At 58.1% G+C, this 19,620-nt stretch overlaps 4 protein-coding genes across 4 annotated transcripts; 3 read left to right on the forward strand and 1 right to left on the reverse strand.

Annotated features, from left to right (window-relative positions):
- The first annotated feature begins 576 nt into the window (after positions 1–576).
- On the forward strand, positions 577–7,103 carry KVR01_004145 (uncharacterized protein). The gene is made up of 4 exons (XM_044788292.1): positions 577–1,194; positions 1,395–4,482; positions 4,539–4,811; positions 4,868–7,103. Exons 2-4 carry the CDS (start codon positions 1,552–1,554, stop codon positions 6,620–6,622), a joined length of 4,959 nt encoding a protein of 1,652 aa, XP_044646309.1. The 5' UTR covers positions 577–1,194; positions 1,395–1,551; the 3' UTR covers positions 6,623–7,103.
- A 222-nt stretch (positions 7,104–7,325) lies between these two features.
- Positions 7,326–8,853, forward strand: KVR01_004469 (uncharacterized protein). Its single transcript, XM_044781573.1, has 2 exons — positions 7,326–7,889; positions 8,081–8,853. Exons 1-2 carry the CDS (start codon positions 7,456–7,458, stop codon positions 8,319–8,321), a joined length of 675 nt encoding a protein of 224 aa, XP_044646633.1. The 5' UTR covers positions 7,326–7,455; the 3' UTR covers positions 8,322–8,853.
- Positions 8,854–11,519: 2,666 nt separating this feature from the next.
- On the forward strand, positions 11,520–14,656 carry KVR01_004530 (uncharacterized protein). Its single transcript, XM_044784426.1, has 3 exons — positions 11,520–12,805; positions 12,865–13,026; positions 13,111–14,656. Exons 1-3 carry the CDS (start codon positions 12,532–12,534, stop codon positions 14,151–14,153), a joined length of 1,479 nt encoding a protein of 492 aa, XP_044646694.1. The 5' UTR covers positions 11,520–12,531; the 3' UTR covers positions 14,154–14,656.
- A 1,544-nt stretch (positions 14,657–16,200) lies between these two features.
- Positions 16,201–19,523, reverse strand: KVR01_004032 (uncharacterized protein). Its single transcript, XM_044793895.1, has 3 exons — positions 18,975–19,523; positions 17,468–18,837; positions 16,201–17,311 (listed from the first exon to the last, which is right to left on the reverse strand). Exons 1-3 carry the CDS (start codon positions 19,192–19,194, stop codon positions 16,790–16,792), a joined length of 2,112 nt encoding a protein of 703 aa, XP_044646196.1. The 5' UTR covers positions 19,195–19,523; the 3' UTR covers positions 16,201–16,789.
- Between the last annotated feature and the right edge of the window lie 97 nt (positions 19,524–19,620).

Here is a 19,620-nt window from a genome sequence, read left to right on the forward strand (position 1 = left end):
GGGCGAACGGGGGGCCGGCCGCAAGGGGGCCAGCCAGGCAGCCAAGGCCGACCCTCTGCTGCCCAGACGTCGCGTACGGGCAAGCCTGGACAGCCCTTGCTCTCCTGTCTCGTTTCCATCCGCGAGGGCCCCGTCAGCCAGTCGCCCTTGGTCGGGGACGTGTGGCGCCTGGACATCTCGCATCGGGCATCGAGGGCGTCGGGCAGAGCCGAGGCCGATCTATCTGCCAGATCCTGACCGACCCTGACCCCTCAGCAGCGAGCGGCCCACGTCGGAAGCTGTTGAGCCTCATGCCCATCCCCATCCATCCCCATCTCCCATGTGGAGTGGTCCCGACAGCGCGGCACCCTACCCCAGAAAACCTAGCAGCAGATGACGTGACGACACATGCCAAAACAACTTTCCCATTCCAGTAGTCTGTTTTCTTTTTTTTCGAAGCCATCGTGGTGTCGCCAACACCCATACCTCCGATTATCGCGCAAATGCGCTCAATTGGCCTCAGATTTGACCACGCTGCATCAGGATGCATCGTCACCAGTGCATCATACATGATCCACCGTAATCGTGGCTGTCCTGGCCGGCCGTTGCAGCTCGTGTGTGGTTTCTGTCGTCAAGGCCTCAGGAGTTGGTGATTCACGGGACGTGAGTGAGCTACGAGCGGAGGCGAGGTCCCTGCAGCTTGTGATTGGGCGAGGGGCTGTGCGAGACCCGCTTTTCGCCGGGAACGCGTCCAGCTACTGTCCCGCTTGGCCACTCGCAGGGGTGGACGTGAAGGCAGACTGCCTGTTGCTACTGCCCTCTACCCACTGCCCGCTGCCCGCTGCAACCTTCCCGTCAGGCCTAGGCAGTGCTGCTCGCTCATCATTCCTCGATCACAGCAAACTTTTGCACTTCATCCATCTCATCTGCATGCTCATTCCAGCATCGTTTCATTTCTCGACGGTGCACACACAATGCGCCGGTCATCACCCTAGTCCATTCCCACCCACTCGTTCCCCAACCTCAACTCGCAGCGCTGCCCCCGTCCCGCACCCGTCCCCGACCCAAGCGCTGCCCAGCGACGTGCGTGCGACGTGCAGTGCAGTGAGTGCAGCCGAGACGCGCTGGCGACCAGCTAGGCAGCACGCCGGCCACCCACGAGCAACACCACCTGCCATCAACCACTGATTGCAGATATCACATCTGGATCGCAATGTGTGTGCCCCTGACTTTGGACTCTTGACAGTTTCCCGACCTCTTTCCGCCCATGTCGCAACCCACCATATACCACCCTGCATCACACACACACACACACACACAATCCATTTTCCAGATCATTTACTGTCCACAATAGCTTCCCGCCCCTCTAACACGGTGATGGCGCATGCGAGGTGCTAACTCTTTTCCTGATGCAGTCATAGCTGCCCTTAGATCTCCATGCATTGTACTCTCCAAGCGGGTTTAATTCTCAGCAAAGTCCTGTAAATCCTGCGCTGTTCAACCCCGGTCCAAACAACAGCTTCTGTGCTTCTGCCTCCTCTGCCGCGCACCGACCTTGCTCACTCGCACAGCATGGCGCCGGGTAAGAGGAAGAGGGATCCCCTCGAGGGCTTCGATCCAAATCAGTCCGACCCCGAGGACGAGAACTTCGATCCATCCGAGGCCCGCCCGAGACGACAAAAGAAGGCCCTTCGCGCATCCCGCAAGTCCGGCGGCGGCCGAACCCGCTCAAACAGATATCGTGGCTCAGACATCGACGAAGATGACGAGGAACTCTCTGATAGTGTGGGAGAGGATTCCTTCGGAGGCGAGTCTGAGGAGGACGAGGACGATGAAGTTCCCGTCAACGCCTCCGGCCGCCGTGCAAGAAAGGCTGCCGTCCATCATCCGAGCTACCGGGAGGAGAGCGACGATGAGATCGTCAACGAGTCCGTGGTCAACACGGATGGCGATGAAGAGGAAACACCAAAGCCGAAGCTGAGGGGAAGGATCGTCACCCTGAAGCTCAACCAGGCCAGCCGACGAAGCGCAAAGGAACCATTGCCACCCGCTCCATCAACTCGTAGGACCCGAGCGACGACAGAGGAAGGCGATGAGCTCGTCGAACTCACGACGTCGGGGAGACATCAGCAGGCAGCTCGGGCAGCCTCGAGGAGCAAGAGCCCGGAGACGCTGAGCCGCGCCACTCGCAACTCTCGGGCAGCAAAGGGCATCAAACAACCCGTTGCAGAGCCTATTGAGGAGGCATCCCATGAGACTAGTTTCCAACCTCAAGAGGAACCCGTCGAGGAGGCCGACGCCGATGCAGACGTGGTGGAGGACTCCGCTCCCGAGCCACCGTCCAACCAGGACGAGGGTGAGGATGGAGCGACAGCTGTCAAAGGCGATGTCGCCATGGATGGGGCGGACGACGCCGTACCACAAGAGCAAGCAGCAGAGGAAGACTCAGATGACGTCCAAATCGGGCGTAGGATGACCCGGTCCTCCCGCCAAGGCAACAGTGCCCCTCCAGCTGAAGACGGTGAGGACGAATCCGACGTACGTCCGCAGCAGCGGCGCACAAATCGTTTAAGGAGAAAGGGAAGTGACCAGGGGAAGAAGACCAGCCAGGACCAAAGCAGTGACTTTGAGCCAGAAGAGTCTGGTGGTGAAGGTTCCGGATCCGAAAAAGGCGCCAACGCCGAAGATGACGACGACGACGAAGACGGGGAGTACTCTAGCGGTAGACCGTCGCGTGGGAGACGGGCAGCCTCCGGAAGTCAAAAGCGGGGCAGGGCCCGAGAGACTGACGACGAGATGCTTGATCCTGACGAGTTGGCTGAGGAGGCCGACGATCTCCGCCGAACATCTCGCTCCCAGACTCGTGCCGCCCGGCGGCGCCAATCTACGCCCATTACGTATGAGGTCCCCTCCAAGAGAAAACGCAACAAAGTTGATTATACGATAAGACCGTTCCAACAGATGGACGTTGAACAGGAGGAGGAAGAACCAGCACCTGCAGCTGCCACACCGGGCCGGCGGAAGCGCGGTAATGGCGGGGCTTCGGACCGGTACCTTAACACGACCTACGGCCCGTTCGGTGGAGCCGGTGGCTTGGGCTCTCTGCTGGGAGGGCCCTGGGGCACCGGTGCTGCGGGAGGTGTCGACTCTGACAGCAGCGACGACGAGATGGGCGCTAGGTACGGTGTCCCCGGTGCTGTGGGTGTGACTCCAACAGCGGCTGCCGGTCCGGGACTGCCACAAGGAGCGGCGAATACCCACCTGGAGAACCTCGGAATCGGCGCGACGCCGAATGTGGGCAAGGTCAAGAATCAGAAAGCACTTGCAGATGCTGACCCACTCGGAGTCGACATGAATGTGGACTTCAACCAGGTGGGCGGTCTAGCAAACCACATCAACCAGCTCAAGGAGATGGTGCAGCTGCCGCTGCTTTACCCAGAGGTCTTTCAGCAATTTCATGTCACGCCCCCCAGAGGTGTTCTGTTTCATGGACCGCCTGGTACGGGTAAAACTCTGCTCGCAAGAGCCCTTGCGAACTCGATCGGTAGCGGCGGTCGGAAGATCACATTCTATATGCGCAAAGGAGCCGATGCTCTCAGCAAGTGGGTGGGTGAGGCCGAAAAGCAGTTGCGTCTGCTCTTCGAGGAGGCGAGGAAGACCCAACCAAGCATCATCTTCTTTGATGAAATCGATGGCCTGGCACCTGTTCGGTCTAGTAAGCAAGAACAGATCCACGCCTCGATTGTATCAACCCTGCTCGCCCTGATGGACGGTATGGACGGACGTGGCCAAGTCATCGTCATTGGTGCCACTAATCGACCGGACAATATTGATCCTGCGCTCAGGCGACCGGGTCGGTTCGACCGAGAGTTCTACTTCCCCTTGCCCGATGTGGACGGCCGAAAGGCAATTCTTGATATTCACACAAAGGATTGGGGTCTCTCACCCGATTTCAAGAAGAGCCTGGCAGAAAACACCAAAGGGTACGGCGGTGCTGATCTCCGGGCACTCTGCACTGAGGCCGCACTCAACGCTATCCAAAGGACGTATCCTCAGATATACTCCTCCGAGCAGAAGCTTGTAGTGGACCCCAGCAAGATCAGCATCCACGCGACGGACTTTATGATCTCTATTAAGAAAATGGTCCCTTCGTCTGAACGATCTGCGTCATCAGGCGCAGCACCCCTCCCAAAGTCCGTGGCACCTCTTCTCCGCGACCAGTTCGCGGCGATCGAGGAGACGGTCAAGACGATACTGCCGTTGAAGCCAAAGGTCACTGCTCTGGAAGAGGCCATGTTCGAACCTTACGAGGATTCTGACCATGGCTTTGGCCGAGAGAACTTGCAACAGGACTTCGATCGTTCGCGTCTGTTCAGGCCCAGGCTACTGATTGCTGGCCAGCCCGGCATGGGTCAAAACTACATTGCGTCTGCGATCCTACACCACTTTGAGAGGGTGCATGTACAACGTTGCGATTTGGCGACCATTCTTGGTGACGGAAGGGTATGTCATAATTCTGGTCCCTCCTTGTGGACACTAAGCTAACGCCTTTGACACAGCCGCCTGAGCAGGTCATAACTGGAATGTTCTCAGAGGTGAAACGCCACAAGCCCAGCGTGGTTTACCTACCCCACGTAGACACATGGTATGCGACTCTGGGCGCCACGGCTCTCAAGGTCCTGACGACAATGCTCATGGATATACCTCCGTATGAGCCTGTCCTTTTGTTTGGCACTGCAGATTGTGAAGCGAGCGAGCTTGACCGGGACATCTTGAGGGCCTTGTTCCCATTCTCAAGGAAGAATAGGGTAGAAATTGCCCGTCCCAACAGCGTAAGTCGCTCTCCTCGTTCACTTCCTACCCTCAGCACGACTGACTGGCCGGCTAGGAAAATCGCATGGAGTTCTTCTCCAACATGGCTATGCATGTCAAGAAGTCGCCTTCCGAGTTCCCCGACCCGTCTACGAGGAAGAAGAGGGTACTCGAAGAACTACCCGTGGCTCCGCCGCCGCCGCCGAAACCCAAATCCAAGGCTGAAATTAAGAGTGAGCTGAAGAGGGACCGGCAACTGCTGAACCACCTGAAGATGAGGCTGCAGCCTGTCATGGACCAGCTGAAGAAGGGGAAATACCGCGTGTTTTACAAGCCGATGATTCCGTACGACAAAATCAGGTATCTCTTTGAAGAGGCCGACCCCAACTATGTCAGCCCCGACGTACCACAACACAGACCATACATAATCTCCAAAGACAGCCACGGGACAGAAGGACTGCTTGAAGTCGAGACTGGGAAGTTCTACTACAATCTCGAGCTAATCACCATCGAGGAGCGACTTTCCAACGGGTACTATGCCCGGCCCAAGGACTTCTACAGGGACATCAAGACGCTGGTCCATGACTCGAAGAACGTTGGCGATAAAGACAAGATCCTCAAATCGAATGAAATGGAGAGCAACGTGGATGTCGACATGGGCGAGATTGAAAATGCCCTCGGCGGACCGGGCCCCTGGGAGGCGCTTCACGAGAGGCAGCTCCGTCGTGCTGCCGAAGCTGCCGAGAAGGCCAAGAAGAAGGCGGCGATGCGCAACGCCATTGGCATGGTCGAAGACAGCGAAACTGTCGGCCCCATTATGATCGGCGCCCCTGTGCCACCTGAGAGCACAACGATGGCACGGTTCAGGGTGATGAGCCCTGAAGAACGTGATGCGGCCGGAGATACTCACATGAGCAACGGCAACTCGGTGCCCTCCCGCTTACCGGAAGAGGGCGGCGGCGATGAAGCGACACAACCATTCTCACAGATGGGGCCGCCACCTGTGGTGCATCAGCGCACGAGCACAACTCTTGCGATTAAGAATATCACGGGAGAGACACAAGTATCACAGGTGTCGCAGGTGTCGCAATTGTCGCAGGTGTCGGCACTGACATCACTGCCACAAGGCGTTTCGCCTTCTGCTGCGCTTAACGAAGCCTCAACGACCAACGACCAGTCGACGACAAACAAGTCTTCGAGTAACTGGAGCACTCAGGCAACGAATGGGTTCCATGGCGAGGCGGAGAACACTTCGCAGCTGCCTGACACACAGCCACCTGGGGACCACGCATCTGGGCCGAGTCAGCACACAGGCTCCAGCCACTCACCTTGGATGCACTCCCAAGCTGACGCCCTCGCGCATGGCAAGCTAAGCAACGTGGGGTACGGTGCGTCGAATGTGCAGACCAGCCCGACTTCCTCGCAGGTCCCAACCGACCGACGGGCCTCTAGAATCGGCCTTCCTAACCTCCTCAACGATCCCGTGTCCGTGTCCGACAACCCGTCCATGCGCAACTCGGGCGGTTCGTCATCGTCGTCACAGCATATGCCGGTGGTGCACGACGGGCAGGTGCAGCAGTTCCTCAACGACCTGACCGAGCGCACGTCCGGGTGCACGATCGAGCAGCTGGAGCAGATCAACCGCGAGCTGATGGACCATATCTGGCTGTCCAGGCATGAGTGGAACCGTATGAAGGTCCTCAACCAGCTGGTCAAGATCTTCAACGACACGATCTCGGACATCGAGGAGATGCAGGGCGTGGGGCTGTCAAGCCAGGAGCTGAACGACGAGCGAGCTAGGGAGTACTACAGCGGCAGCAGCAGGCATTGAGCGGACCGAGGCACCTTGGGGGCCTGCGCGGCGGGGCGATGAGACCAACTGAGACGAAGATTCAAAATCGGTGGTGAGGTAGAAAAAGGGTCAGGGGTCGCTCGCTGTATTGGGCAAGGCAGGAAAGGCGGGCTTTCAAGGTGTGGGCTAATTATCTCTCAATTGGTTCTGGTTCTTTTTATCTTTATTTGCGCTTTCAACCGTTCAGGCGTCATTTCTACTGTTACCTGGCGTCGCAGGCAACATATCCAAAAACTTTGTATAATTACCAGTGGCTTCTCTACCAAGGGGACTGATTCCCCGGAGAGCAGAGATATTAGGAAAGCATTGGGGGGCCCGGCCTGAGCAGCCCTCAACCCCCAAGAAGCATGCATGGTTTATTTTATTTCCACCTCCTTGGACATTTTCGTCCTTCCAGGGAGCGTGTCCAGACACATTCACATGATGGAGAACAATGCAAAAGAATCAATCATTACCCGGGACTTGCTTCCGCCTCTTCTTCCCCCATGCGTGCCGCATTGTCAGTCAGCAGGCACCTTCAGCGGGAGGAAACCGGCGCTCTGAGAGCTCCGTCCTCCCCCTCTCCCCCCTGTCAGAGTCCCAGTAAAGGCGAGCGAAGACGAACCTTTGAAGGGAGTTCCATGGTAAGGAGCAATATAGGCGAGGTGGCACACCCCTGTAGTTGTTTCTCCTTGTTGCGGGACGGCACCACGGGCACTTAGCTGCCCATTAGTAATATTGATAATAGCTCTATAGTAGATGATGGGGATCATAATCGGTCCGTTCAAGAGCTGCGCCCGGCCAGCCTGGACGTCGCGGCGCGGTGCTCTCCCATGCTTTTGCTTTGCTTTGCTTTGCTTCTCGACCCGGCCGTTGTCTTTAATCTACATGGCGCAGCGAGCCCGGCGCAGCTTCCGGGCCAGGCCCCTGCTTCGGGCCGTGTGGATGCACGGTGTTATATGCGGCGGGTGTTATTAGCTTGTAAAGCCGGCCAGTCATCTTTTCTTTCTCCCTGTTCCATTTGTGTGTATGTGTGCAAGCCTTGCATGTCGGTTCCCGTTGGGGGTGTGTTTCTGGCGCATGCTGCCGGTCTCCGCGCCGTGGCTGCGCTCGGCGGAGGTTTCCTTTTTCTGGTGCTCCTTTCGTCGTTTTTTTTTTTTTTTTTCCTCGACGAGAGAATTTCGAGACTCCTTTTTTTTGGGTCCGACGTTTTTCATGTCATGTGGATTGGAGTGTGTAGCCGGGTCGGATGTCCCGTCGTCCGATGGTGAGTTTGGTGGGGGATCATCCGGGGGGAGGCTCTGTCTTGTCCATTCTCGGCCAAGTGGCAGGGGAAAGAACAAGTCTTGTCATAAATGTGCCCTTCGACCAGAGTCCCGTCGAACCTTGGACATCCCATCATCCCATCATCATCACCATCATCAGTCAGTCATGAATCCCGTCGCTGATGATAAGTAGCGAACCAGGCAAAGCTGGGCGCCCCCCCGAGGCTCGGCCTCCCCCCCCCCCTTTTCCTAATATCTCTGCCCAAGCGCGCATGCCCTGCCTCTTTGGGCGAGCCCAGCCCGTCACCATCCGCGCGCCTGTCTCGTCCCCGCGCTCCCCGCCCCCCTTCGCAAGCCTGACTACAAAACCGACTCGATGTGGGTACACGCTTGCTCCCGTGTGCCCTTCCGGGCCGGGGTGGTGGTGGTGGTGAGAGCCGTGGTGAAACCCGCAGGGTTGGCGGGTTGATTTTTGGCCCGGGCGTTTCATCGACTCTTGTTGTGAGTTTGTTAGTGACTGGCTGACTTATTACTGTGTGTGTAAGTGTCAGTCTGCATGTGCTCGCTCTCTGTGGTGGGAAAGACTCTTCCTCGGCTTCATGGAGAAAGAGAAGGGGAGCGAGTTCCGAGCGGCCTTCTGTTATTTTTTTCTTCTTCTTCTTAAGTCACTTCCAGGAGGGGCTATTGGAAGGAAAAAATAGTCGTTGTTTAGGCTTCGACCTATCCGCGGATGATCCACGGCCCAAGATTGTGTCAGGGTCTCGCCTCAAGCTTTCGTTCGTATTCGCGTTGTGAGATGCGACCACCACCAGGCTGGAACAACTTGAATTGGGCTCACGGCTCTAAGAACTGGGCAATCGAGGGAATGCGCCAGGTGGGTTCGAGAAATACTGAGGATTCCATGCATGCATGTATTTACTGTATTCAAACAAGCGGCCCCTTTATGTCATATTATTATTATCTGTAGCCTCGCGGAGTTCCGCAGGTTCTATACACACGCAGCCTTGCGTCGGTCCCGATCCTCACTGGCCGTGAGGCGGCTGGGACTTATACCACGCCGATGTGCCCCCCACCCACCATATATGCCCACGTGAGCCTAGCCCGATTCACACATAGGCTGTCCTACGATAAAAGTATTGCACTCGACGGCTTGTTGACAACTAGAGCACGTCGAGCCGCACTTGACTGTGAATTCGTTCCTGGCGCCACATTCTGCCTGATCGCCTGCGGCCAGGCCGAGGATGGTGAGGACGATGGCGTAGGCTTGCATTGTCGGCCGACGGAATATTTTTTCTCTTTTCGGTGGATTCGATGTGTGGACGAGGCAAGGCTCTGTGCAAGTGGTTGTTAGCCCCTCGGTCCAGCGTCTCGCCTCGTGCTCTCTGCCAGGACGCCATCCTTGCTTGGGGGGTCTTGTCAAAATGACCGGATGACTCGGGCAGCTTATAATTCAGATAGTGATCGTGAGCGAGGATAAAAGTGCTGCTCAAGAAAGACGAAAGCCTGGAAGAGGTGATGATGTCCGTTTAAATATCCCTCCTATTTCGACAGATCTACAGTCAACAACGCGTTCGGGCACTCTCGAAAACCCGTATCAGTCTAATAATGTCGTAGTCCCCGGTCTACCAAGACTCTCCAAGGGGGTCTGGAAGGTCCGCTGACTCGGAATGCTCCCATATCCACCAGGCTAGGTCAGCATATGACCTGCCAAAGGAGACAGCCTTGCCCGTCTTCATTACGCAGACCCATCTCGTGGGCCTTGTGGGGTTGTGAGGCAGCCGCAAGGCTGAGAGGTGGGACGGGCTGCTGTCATGGACTGCCGTCTGCCAAAGCCGATGCGGGATATAGTCCAATTCTTATAAAAGCGGCATGGGTGTTAGTCTGAACCTTGTGTCTTAAAATCTCCATTTACAGTGATTAATTTTTTTTGCCATCTGAGACCGGACTCGCGGCCTATCGCCACCATGCAGGGCAAGCAAGGCCCAACAAACCGCCCATGTATGGTACAGGCTGGCGAGTAACACAGAAGCGTTCGGACTACGAATGGGGATGTTTAGGCGCGGTCGACCCGCAGATAGGCCGGTGCCCACTGTTTTATACTTCCGGGAGCGAAGCTAAGGCAGTAGCTTACTATGCGGGTTCGGGCAAGTCATAGTATGGATGACGGGGATATAGAGCAGCATGTGAAGGAGAGGGGGGGAATAGTGCCCACCTCTCACGCCGGCGGGAAGGATAATAAACGCGGTCATGTAGTCACATGAAAACGTAGACTGCAGTAAACGATGTGAACAAATATGTGTAAGTCGTTGGTACGCGCGTAGGGCTGGACATGGGCTACGGTTTCGCTGCAGGGCCCAGGGGTATGCCGGGCGACCTGGCGACTAGGCAGCTGGGCCGCCATACCAGATGGATTCGGGGCGTTGTAACGCACGTCCACTACATGACTGCGTGACTGACATGGCGGCACCGGGGAATGAATGGCGTGGGCGAGGCAGAAGCCACTCGGGCCGGGAGAGCTGTGGCGCCCTTGGGCGAAGTGCGGGATGATGGCGGACAAGGCTTGGCTTGTGCGCCCGAGACTGGAGTGCAGGCGATGGGCACGAGGGTGGTTAGTACTGATTACGAGTCCCCCTGGGGCGGACGGGCCAGTAGATTTGGAATACGGAGCAGTGGTGACCACTGATCAGCACCAGGGGCCGAGCTTCTTGCGGGCGGGTTCAATGCCGCGGGACTCTGGCCAAGGTCAAATCGTTAGGCTCGAAGGATAACGGGTGACCGAGATGTGATCAGAAATAGGCGGGCGAGGTGTCTCGCCGTCGAGGCCTCGGGACCAAGCAAGGGGCCATGGCTCGTCTGCCTTGCCAGCAACGTGAAACTCTGCAAGAATAAGCCTCGATCCCGACCGAGCAGCGACGAGTTGGGCGGCGGCGAAGACGGAGACGACGACGACGACGACAACGACGGCGGCGTGTACGTACAGATGGGGATGAAGAGAGGACGGCTTGGACGGGCTTGGACGTCCTGGCAGCCGTTGATAGGAGGGGCACGCCACGAGCATGTCCAATGACGAGACTAGCCGCCCGCCAGTGTCAAGGCTGTGCGCCAAGCGGGGGAAGAGGAAACGGACTCGTCCATTGATCATTTGATGGAATGGCCAGGGGCGCCCGTGGCAGGGCGCTGGCGTCAATGCTGTGGGTGGTATTGGCGGTGCGAGGTGCTGTCTGGCTGTGTCTGGCCGTGTCTGTCAAATCAGTCAAGGTCGCAGGTTGATGAGGGTTGAGAGAGACGTGAACTGGGCTGACTGGCTGACCTGCCTGGCCTGCCTGACCTTGCTCAGATCCCTCCTTCCCCCACCGGCCCAGGGCAGGGCAGGCTTGTACAGCGGTACCTGGACCACGGTTGCAGGTGTGGCGGTAGTCCAGGTACTGTCCGACGATCCAAATCTTTGGCGGCTGCTGTCGATAGTACTCCGTAATACCGTGACAGTGGGTCAACCGCGCTGAGGGCCAACGGCCGTGTACCTGGGTACGGAGCACCTTTGACGGGTCGCAGGCCGCAAAAAGAAAGTACTGCACAGTTGCACAGTAGGAACCCTCTCTTTCCGGTAGCAGCACCCGGCCATTGACTCTCCGCCGTCACAGTCGGGCCAATCCACTCCCACGATTCACGCCGTCCCCACCAGCATATTGTCCCAGCCTTTCCCCGACGGGACTGACCTGGCTGTTCCCTGATTGCTGCAATACTATTACTATTGCTGAACCGAACTCGTCCATCCTGCGCCCAAACCCTGCACCGTGCTCCCCGCGCCTGCACTGTGCCTGTCCGTCCGTACCTATCTATCTATTGTCCTTCTCTCGAGCCCTCCTCCTCCTCCTCCTCTGCTGCTGCTGCTGCTGCTGCTGCTCAATTCAAGCCGACAAGGGCCTGCCTATCCAGACAGGGACGAGAGAGAGAGCACTCTCTCCGTACGAGGCTGCACACCACACGACACACGACCCACGGGCGCATCTTTGCATCTCGCATCCGACCCAGTCCCAACACTATCTGCCGTCCACCCACACACCCTCATTCCGCCTCTGCATCCAGCCAACAAGGCAAAAAAAGAAGACAAGGCCCGCTCCCACCAGCACCGTGTGCGACACCACTGGGCTGTGTGGGCTGTGGGTTGTGGATCTTGCTGGCTGCTGGGCTGCTGGCTGCTGGCTGCTGGCTGCTGGCTGCTGCACCTCGATGGTGACGAGCTAAGCCTCCTCAAACTAAACTCATGGAACAGCTCCCGAGCCCAAACCCACTACCGCCCTCCGCCTGACGAGAGATACCCCAGTAGTCTACCTACGTACATTCCTACCCGTGCCATACCGCACGACAGTTCCACCTTGTCCTTACCTGTCGCCAAATCCTAATCTGCACTCGACAATCCGCGTCGCGACTCGACTCGACTCGAATCGAATCCAATCGCCTCGTCTCGCCTCGCCCGGCACTGCCCTCCCCTCCCCTGCCTCCCCCTCCATCCATCCTCAGCGACACTTCTCCCCATCCACCACCTCCACCTGCCTGTCTCAAGACCGACCCAGCCTTGGCGGCCCCCGATCCCAAAAAATCAGCCAGGCCCCATCCAGCCCAGGCCGGCATCAGATCCCGACCATGAGCTTCAACACGGGCACGGCATACGCCGAGTCTGATGCCGACGATGAGTACGAGCGGGACCTCCACGAGAGCTCCCCGATAGACGCCACCGACGCTTCCATCTCGCCCACCGACTCCGACCCTCCCTCCAACGAACACACCCCGACCACATACGGCTATCGCTCCAGCGCCGATCGCCTGCCCGAGACCATCATATCAGAATGGAGCGTCGACGAGGTCGCCGACTTCATCGCGACAATCGGCCTGCAACAATACTCGGACCGATTCATTGGTGCGTCTTCATGTGCTCTTCCAGGATGCCGCCTAGACTGACATGCGCCGCCTCAACAGAAAACGAAATCGTCGGAGAGGCCCTGGTTGCTCTGTTACATGATGACCTCAAGTCCATGGGCATCACCAGTGTCGGCCACAGGCTGACCGTCCTCAAGAGCGTCTACGACGTCAAGAAGGCACAGGATGTGCCTATAGAAAATGACCACTATGTACCACTATGTACGTTGAGCCCAATCGCCGCCTCCGGTGGTCATCATCCCATCCCGTGTCTTTGCAGGTCACGCTGACACACCTCTTCTCCAGCTGCCGACGCCGAGGCCCAGTATGCCACCGCGACGCTGAAAGACATCAGACATTTGGTGGAGCAGCTGAGGCTACGGGACGAGCGGATGAACTTGTTCGAGCAAGACTTTAGGAAACTAGCTGACGACTTCCGGAGGCTACGGGAGGACATGCTGCCCGCTCTGCGCCTGGCCAAGGATGCCCAACAGCCCTTGCCAAACGTGAGCAACGGACAACACGCAACATACAGCTACGACACGACGGTGTCACCTCCGGCCCCGACCCCGTCCACTCTTGGCAGCCAGTCTGCCAGCCTTAAGCGCCAATACTCGACCAAGCGGATCGTCCTCGGCACAACACCCAAGACCACCTCCCCATCGCATCTACAGACAAGCCACGACCGGAGCATCATCGAACAGACAGTAGACCCTTCGAGCGCCGCTGAGAGGGCCGTCATGTCGTCGTCACACCTGGCAGCCATGAACGGATCCGGCGGTCCTACCGCAACTTCACCATCATACCCATCACCAAATATACCCTCACCCACGTCGCCCCCAAGCATAGGCGGGACAACCCTTGGCTCCAGATCCTACCGCGCCGACCAGCCGACCCCGTCCAGCCGATCCACCTTCCGTGAGAACGAGCACGGGTACGACCCGCGCGACAAACAGAACGCCGCACCAAGAAGAGGCCAGACGCCGGCCCCGGACACGCCGAGCTCGAGCAACGCATCCGTCGAAATATTCAAGTCGTTCAGGGTGAGCCTGGATGACCCATGCTACAAGGTCCTACCGGCCGCCCTCAAGAAATACCAAATCAACGCACCATGGGACCAGTATGCCCTCTATATCGTATACGGGGATCAGGAGCGGTGCCTCGGGCTGGAGGAGAAACCGCTGATCCTCTTCAAGCAGCTGGACAAGGAGGGCAAGAAGCCCATGTTTATGCTGAGGAAGACCAACAATGCCCAGTCCGACGTGGTAGGGGAGGCTCCCGGAAGCGCCGGCCTGGGATCGGCGGCATCGACCAGAGGTGGCTACGACCCACCGGGTGGCATCATATGAGGCTGATTGCCGCGATGTCTGATATAATGAATGGGGCAGTTTTGTCAATGCGAGGGCATCGGTCGGGCGGGAAAAGGCTCTTGCGCTGAGCGGCATCCTACCGACTACTGTATATTCACATAGGAGATTTCCCCCGTCCGCGCATGTATGGAATCCATGGGCGGGAATTACGGGGGAGCGTGAGACCAATGGTCTAGGGTGAGGGAGATCTTGGTAAATGAAGGCAAGGTGGCACAAAGGATGGACGGGCGGGCGGATGGACGGACGACGTTTTGGACATGATCTCGGGGGTGGTGGGACGCGGTCGCATCTGGATGGACGGACTCATGGACGGGTGAATGAACGGAAGGGGGGCTTGTGGCTTTTGATATGGCTGGGAACTACAACAATTGTCTTCGATATAGCGGATCAGATCCCCTCCCCGCGATATGGCGGGGATCTCTTCTGGATTGTTTCTCTCGATTCTCTGGGACAAAAATTACACACCCGTTCTCACCCACCCACCCACCAGCGTGTTTCCGCTCACACACCAAGATGGCTTTTTTGTCCGTCCATACCGTTCGCACATACACATACAGGCACAACAAGGCAAGTGAGTAGGCCATGCTCACCAGTGAGCCCAAAGGCACACACATTCACACCGCAGGATCGCACCCGGGCGCCGCCGGGCGTCGTACGATGTTTGTTGCGTCGTCCGGCCGCAAGGGCCTCCTCTCGTTATCCCCTCCCCCTCCTCTTCACGGGGGCCCAAGCCGGGATGGACAGAGGGCGGCGTTGCATAGAGCATACGGGATGAAACACGTGCACACACATACATACATACATACATACGTGTGTGGGTCCTACACCCAGCGGACTCCCTCCCCACACTCACCTCACCACGAACTACATACACATATACTTTCTCTCACGCCGTGGCGGGCGACAGATACGGTGCGGACGGACGGGCGGGTGACGAAGGTTAACGCGAACAGACAGACAGACGGCTGGGCTGGGCCGGCGGCCCGAGTATCAAGTCAGAAAGAACCCCAGTGTGCTCTGACCCCGTGCCGGAAACATTTCACCGGTGACGGGGAGGGTTGACTGGGTATCATGGATGGCGGCGGCGGAGACGGACGGCCCTTCCAGTGATCCTACGTGTGTGAGGTGTGTGTGTATACAGCCAGTCGGTCCGGTCCGGATTGATACATCCGGGTCGGTCGGACTGTCCTCTCGATATCTTCTTTTCTTTCTCCCTTTCTCCCTGTCTTTCCCCCAGCAATATGCTATCATGTTCTTCACCCCCCTGCTTGCCTTGCCAGTCCTACACGCACGCACCCGCTATGCCGTCGCCGGCGTTCATGGATCAGCGATGAGAATCATTACCCATACGTACGCGAGAACGCACGTCGGATCGATCAACACGGACAGATAGATAGACAGACAGACGGACGGACGGGAATTATCCATCAACAAGGGAGGCGAGCAAAAGTGATTGCGTGCCCTCTCCGCGGGGAAAATAATGCGTCGTGCAGCTAGCGGGCGGATCCAGGGCGGGTATAAGGCCACACACGCACACACATACACGCCTGTATATGTATCTGGACGGGGTCACGGAGCCGAACTAGAGGGATGGATGGACGGGGGACAGGGAAACACACACACACACACACACACACACACACACCTCTCAAGACAACAAAAAGAAAGGACGCCCAAAAGAACAGTGACAGTGCCCATAGCATCCATCCGCCGTGTACCAACCACCACGCCCCAGGAGCCGGCCCGGCCAGCGGCACGTAGCCCTCCGAGGGAAAGGAGCGGCGACGAGGGCTCCTCATACTCAAAGGGGCAGCCGGATGCTCACGTGCTTGCGCGAGATCGCCGTCTCATGGAGTGGGGTGGGTGGGTGGGTGATCACTGCTGAAAGCATCAGACGGCCAGCCGTCTCGCGAGTATCATTGTAGCAAGCAGCCTGCGCCGGAGACTTGCTTGGATGGCACTATGTGGGTGATCTTGCTGCTTCTACATACGCAATCACATGTGTGCTGAGGTTGCCAATATTTGGTATCATTGTCGCTGTCATGACGATAACTTCTAATAATGGGGTCTCTCGTCCCCCGGGCCCCCGAGGACAGACGGCCCAGCCCGCTCGTGTGAGCCTGCAGATCTATTCGTCTTGTAACCAGTCGCCCATGGATCAATCAATCAATCCGCCACGCAAAGAAAATGGCCTCTGACTTGCTCGCCAGCATATCCTTATTTCCGGGTGAGCAGGGCCTTGCGTTCCCCTTGTCCAACATGAGGGCGTTCCATCTCAACAAGAATCAGTAGACCGTGATTCGATTCCCCCAGTCGCACGGGCAGCAAGCTCAGATGTGGCAGCTCCAGCCACAGTCAAGCCAGATAGACCAGTTTCCAGAAGTCCAAGAAATCAACCACCAGACTCCCGCTTGTCGACGAATGACACGACAGCGAGCAGAGTCAAACAGCTAAGGAGTGCCCCCCCTGGTCTCTGCCTCCTATGGTGGAATGAGTGTCATCAAGCCAGAGCAACCAGCGACAGATTGTCCAAGAAACCACACCCCCCCCCCCAATCCCACCCCCAGCTCCATAGTTCAGTCAGACGGCGGAGTCAAGAGCCACACAGCCGAGACCTACCGCCTGTAGCTCCGCCCGCCCCTCGACGACTTGGTGGTGTCCCGCTCCTCGGCGCGGCGGATGTTCTCCTTGAAGTCGGCAAAGAGCCGCTTGATGACGCCGCTGTCGTCCCAGCCCTGGACGACCTCGTCGGCCACCCTGCGCCGCTTCTTGCGCTTCATCCGGTCCAGCTCGACCAGCCTCTCGGCCGCCAGCCAGCCCTCCCGCTCCAGCGCGTTGTTGACCCAGTCCCGCAGCGCGGGCTTCCAGTGCAGCAGGTTGTGCGCCATCTCCGCGTTGCTGTTGCACACCGTGCCGACAAAGAACTGCTTGTCCTCGGGCGGCAGGGCGTGGCCGTTCGCGTCGCGGTCTGGGTGGTCCTTCTTCTGCTTCTGCTCCCCCGGCCCGGCGTCGCCGGAGGAGGACTCGTTCTCTGAGTCGGTGGATGCCTCGTCCTCCAGCTCATCCAATGTCGTGCTGTCGTATGGTTTTCCCGTAAAGTTGATAGCCCACGTCGCCGGGTGGTTGGAGCGGCCACACTTGTAGCATATCGAGTTAGCAAGTCGGGCTCTGTATGAGAAGGTATTTGTGCATGATTGTTGCGGTGGACATGGAATCTTTCTAGATTCGCGCCGTAAAAAAAACAGAGGACAAAGAAAGCCAAAGCTGTATGGGGGATGGATGAAACTGCTTACCGCCTGACACTTGTCCACATCAGTACCGAGGTGACCGTACCCAAGCTCAGCCTGCTCGATATACGGTCTCGCCCTGAGGACCCGGTAAAAGTCCGGCCTCCAGGAGGACGAGACCCACTTGGAGTTGGCCAGGCCCATCACCTCGTCGTTGAGCCGCGTCCACGCCGTCCTGTACACCTCGTCATCCCTCTCGAACCCGGGATTGATGCGGCGGTGGACCAGCCACTCCACTGCGTCACGGAAGTGCGCCTTGAGGGGCTTGCGCGAGGCCCGCGTGAACTCGAGCGGCATCAGATGCAGCGCGTCGTCCGGCACCCCGAGCGTGTCGTCATCCTCGTCGATGAAGCCGTCCAGGTTGCCCTCGCTGTCTTCCGAGCCCTCCTCCCCGCCGTCATTCGCAGCATCTTGCCCTTTGCCCTTCCCCTGACCCTTCTGCTTCTTTTTGTTCTTCTTCGCCTTCTTGGCAGCCGCTGCAGGCTGCTCCTCCGCGGGTCCCGCGTCGTCAGATTCGTCGTCGAACACGTCGAGGGCCTGGTGGTCCGAGTCCGTATCATACAGCGCACCCTGATCCCCCGCGACTTCCTCCTCGGACGTGTCGAGGTCTTCCATCGTGAGATCCTTCTCCCCGGCCCGCCTGCGCCGCAGCAGCTCCATCTTCTTCTCCTTGTCGGAGCGGTGGCCCCTGCGCGCGCTCGACCGCATCTTACGGGTCCAGGCTTGCGCGGAGGCAGAGTCCTTGCTTGGGGAAGTAGCGGCCGCCAGGCCGGGCTGGCTCAGCTGTGAGTCTGAGCCGTCGTCGCTGTCCACAAGGCTCACGGCGCGGGTGTTGCGGGTGAGCCTCCGGCGTTTGGTGGGGCTCTGCACGTCTTCCTCGTCCTCTCCGTCCTCGTCCTCATCCTCATCTTCATCCTCAGCCAAGACGACTCGGCTCTTCTTGCGCACGCTCGATCGTGGAGTCACCAGCGGCGCTTCGTCAGAGTCGTCACTGACGGCTGCCTGGTTCGGTAGGGACTGGGACGAGCGGGCGTTGGGCTCGTCTTCTTCTCCGTCGTCGCTGTCTTCCAAGTTGATGACAGGTGCGTTGCTTCGCTTGGCTGGGCGACTGAGACGCCTTCGGGTGATCTCGTGTGTCGAGGGGCCTTCGCCGTCCGTGTCATCCAGCTCCCCGTCCTCTTCCACGGGGGTGTCTGTGTCGCTATCCACAACATGGTGGCGTGCTCTTGTGGATTTTGACACGGACGACCAGGGAGAAGGAACAGGAGACTGACCTCGTCGAACCTTCACATCCTGCCCCAGTGTGATGGGCACATTGTCATCCTCGCCTTCCGAACCTTCCGGCTGGTTGGTCTGGCGTTTTGTTCTGCCTTTGCCTAAAAGTTCCGATTAGCCTCGCACAATATTCCATAGTACAGGTCCGCAGAGAGCCAAAAATGTACAAATTCATCCATAGCACGAGTGATGTAACGTATCTGAGGGCAAGCCGTAACGGGTGGTAGGACACACATACTGAGCGATGCATCCAGGGTCTGCTGCCTCGGCCTCTTGGAGCGCGCCATCCTGAGCGGTCTCACCGCACGAGTGCTGTGAGGACTACCGTCCCTGGGCGACTGGAACCTGACCCTCGCAGGCGAGGGCCCTTTGTCGAAGGGTGGCGAAAACTCGCTTTGAGGGACGGCCTCAAAAGTGAGCCTTTGCTGCTGCTGACGGCGTCGTTTAGACGAGTTCATCTCAAGACAAACTGGTGGGATTTTGATGAGAGACTAAATTTGTTGCGCATAAGAACAGCTGCTCCGAAACGGCTGCTGGTAGTGTGTATCCAAGTGATCACTTCGATGATGTCGTGAGGACTGATCGCTCCAGTCACTTGGGCGCACTAGCGAGGTGATACCGTAAGAGGTTGCAGCGATGGGGAGACCAGCTTGTCAGGCAGCAGCGCGCCAAGAAATTAAATTACTGAAAGTCTCTGGAGGCACGTCAAGAAAGAATGATGCTTCAAGTTATTCCATCGTGTGGAGTAGTCACTCGTAAAACTGCAGTAGTTTTAATCGGCTACCGCCTCCGTGAGCGGGAGACGCGTTGAGGGGCAATTTAGGTCGTGAAAGCGCGTGAGTGCAAGGGCGGGCGCACGGGCCACCCTCAAGTTCTGTTCATAC

The sequence above is a fragment of the Diaporthe batatas genome, assembly GCF_019321695.1.
Source record: "Diaporthe batatas strain CRI 302-4 chromosome Unknown Contig00004, whole genome shotgun sequence".
NCBI lineage: Eukaryota > Fungi > Ascomycota > Sordariomycetes > Diaporthales > Diaporthaceae > Diaporthe > Diaporthe batatas.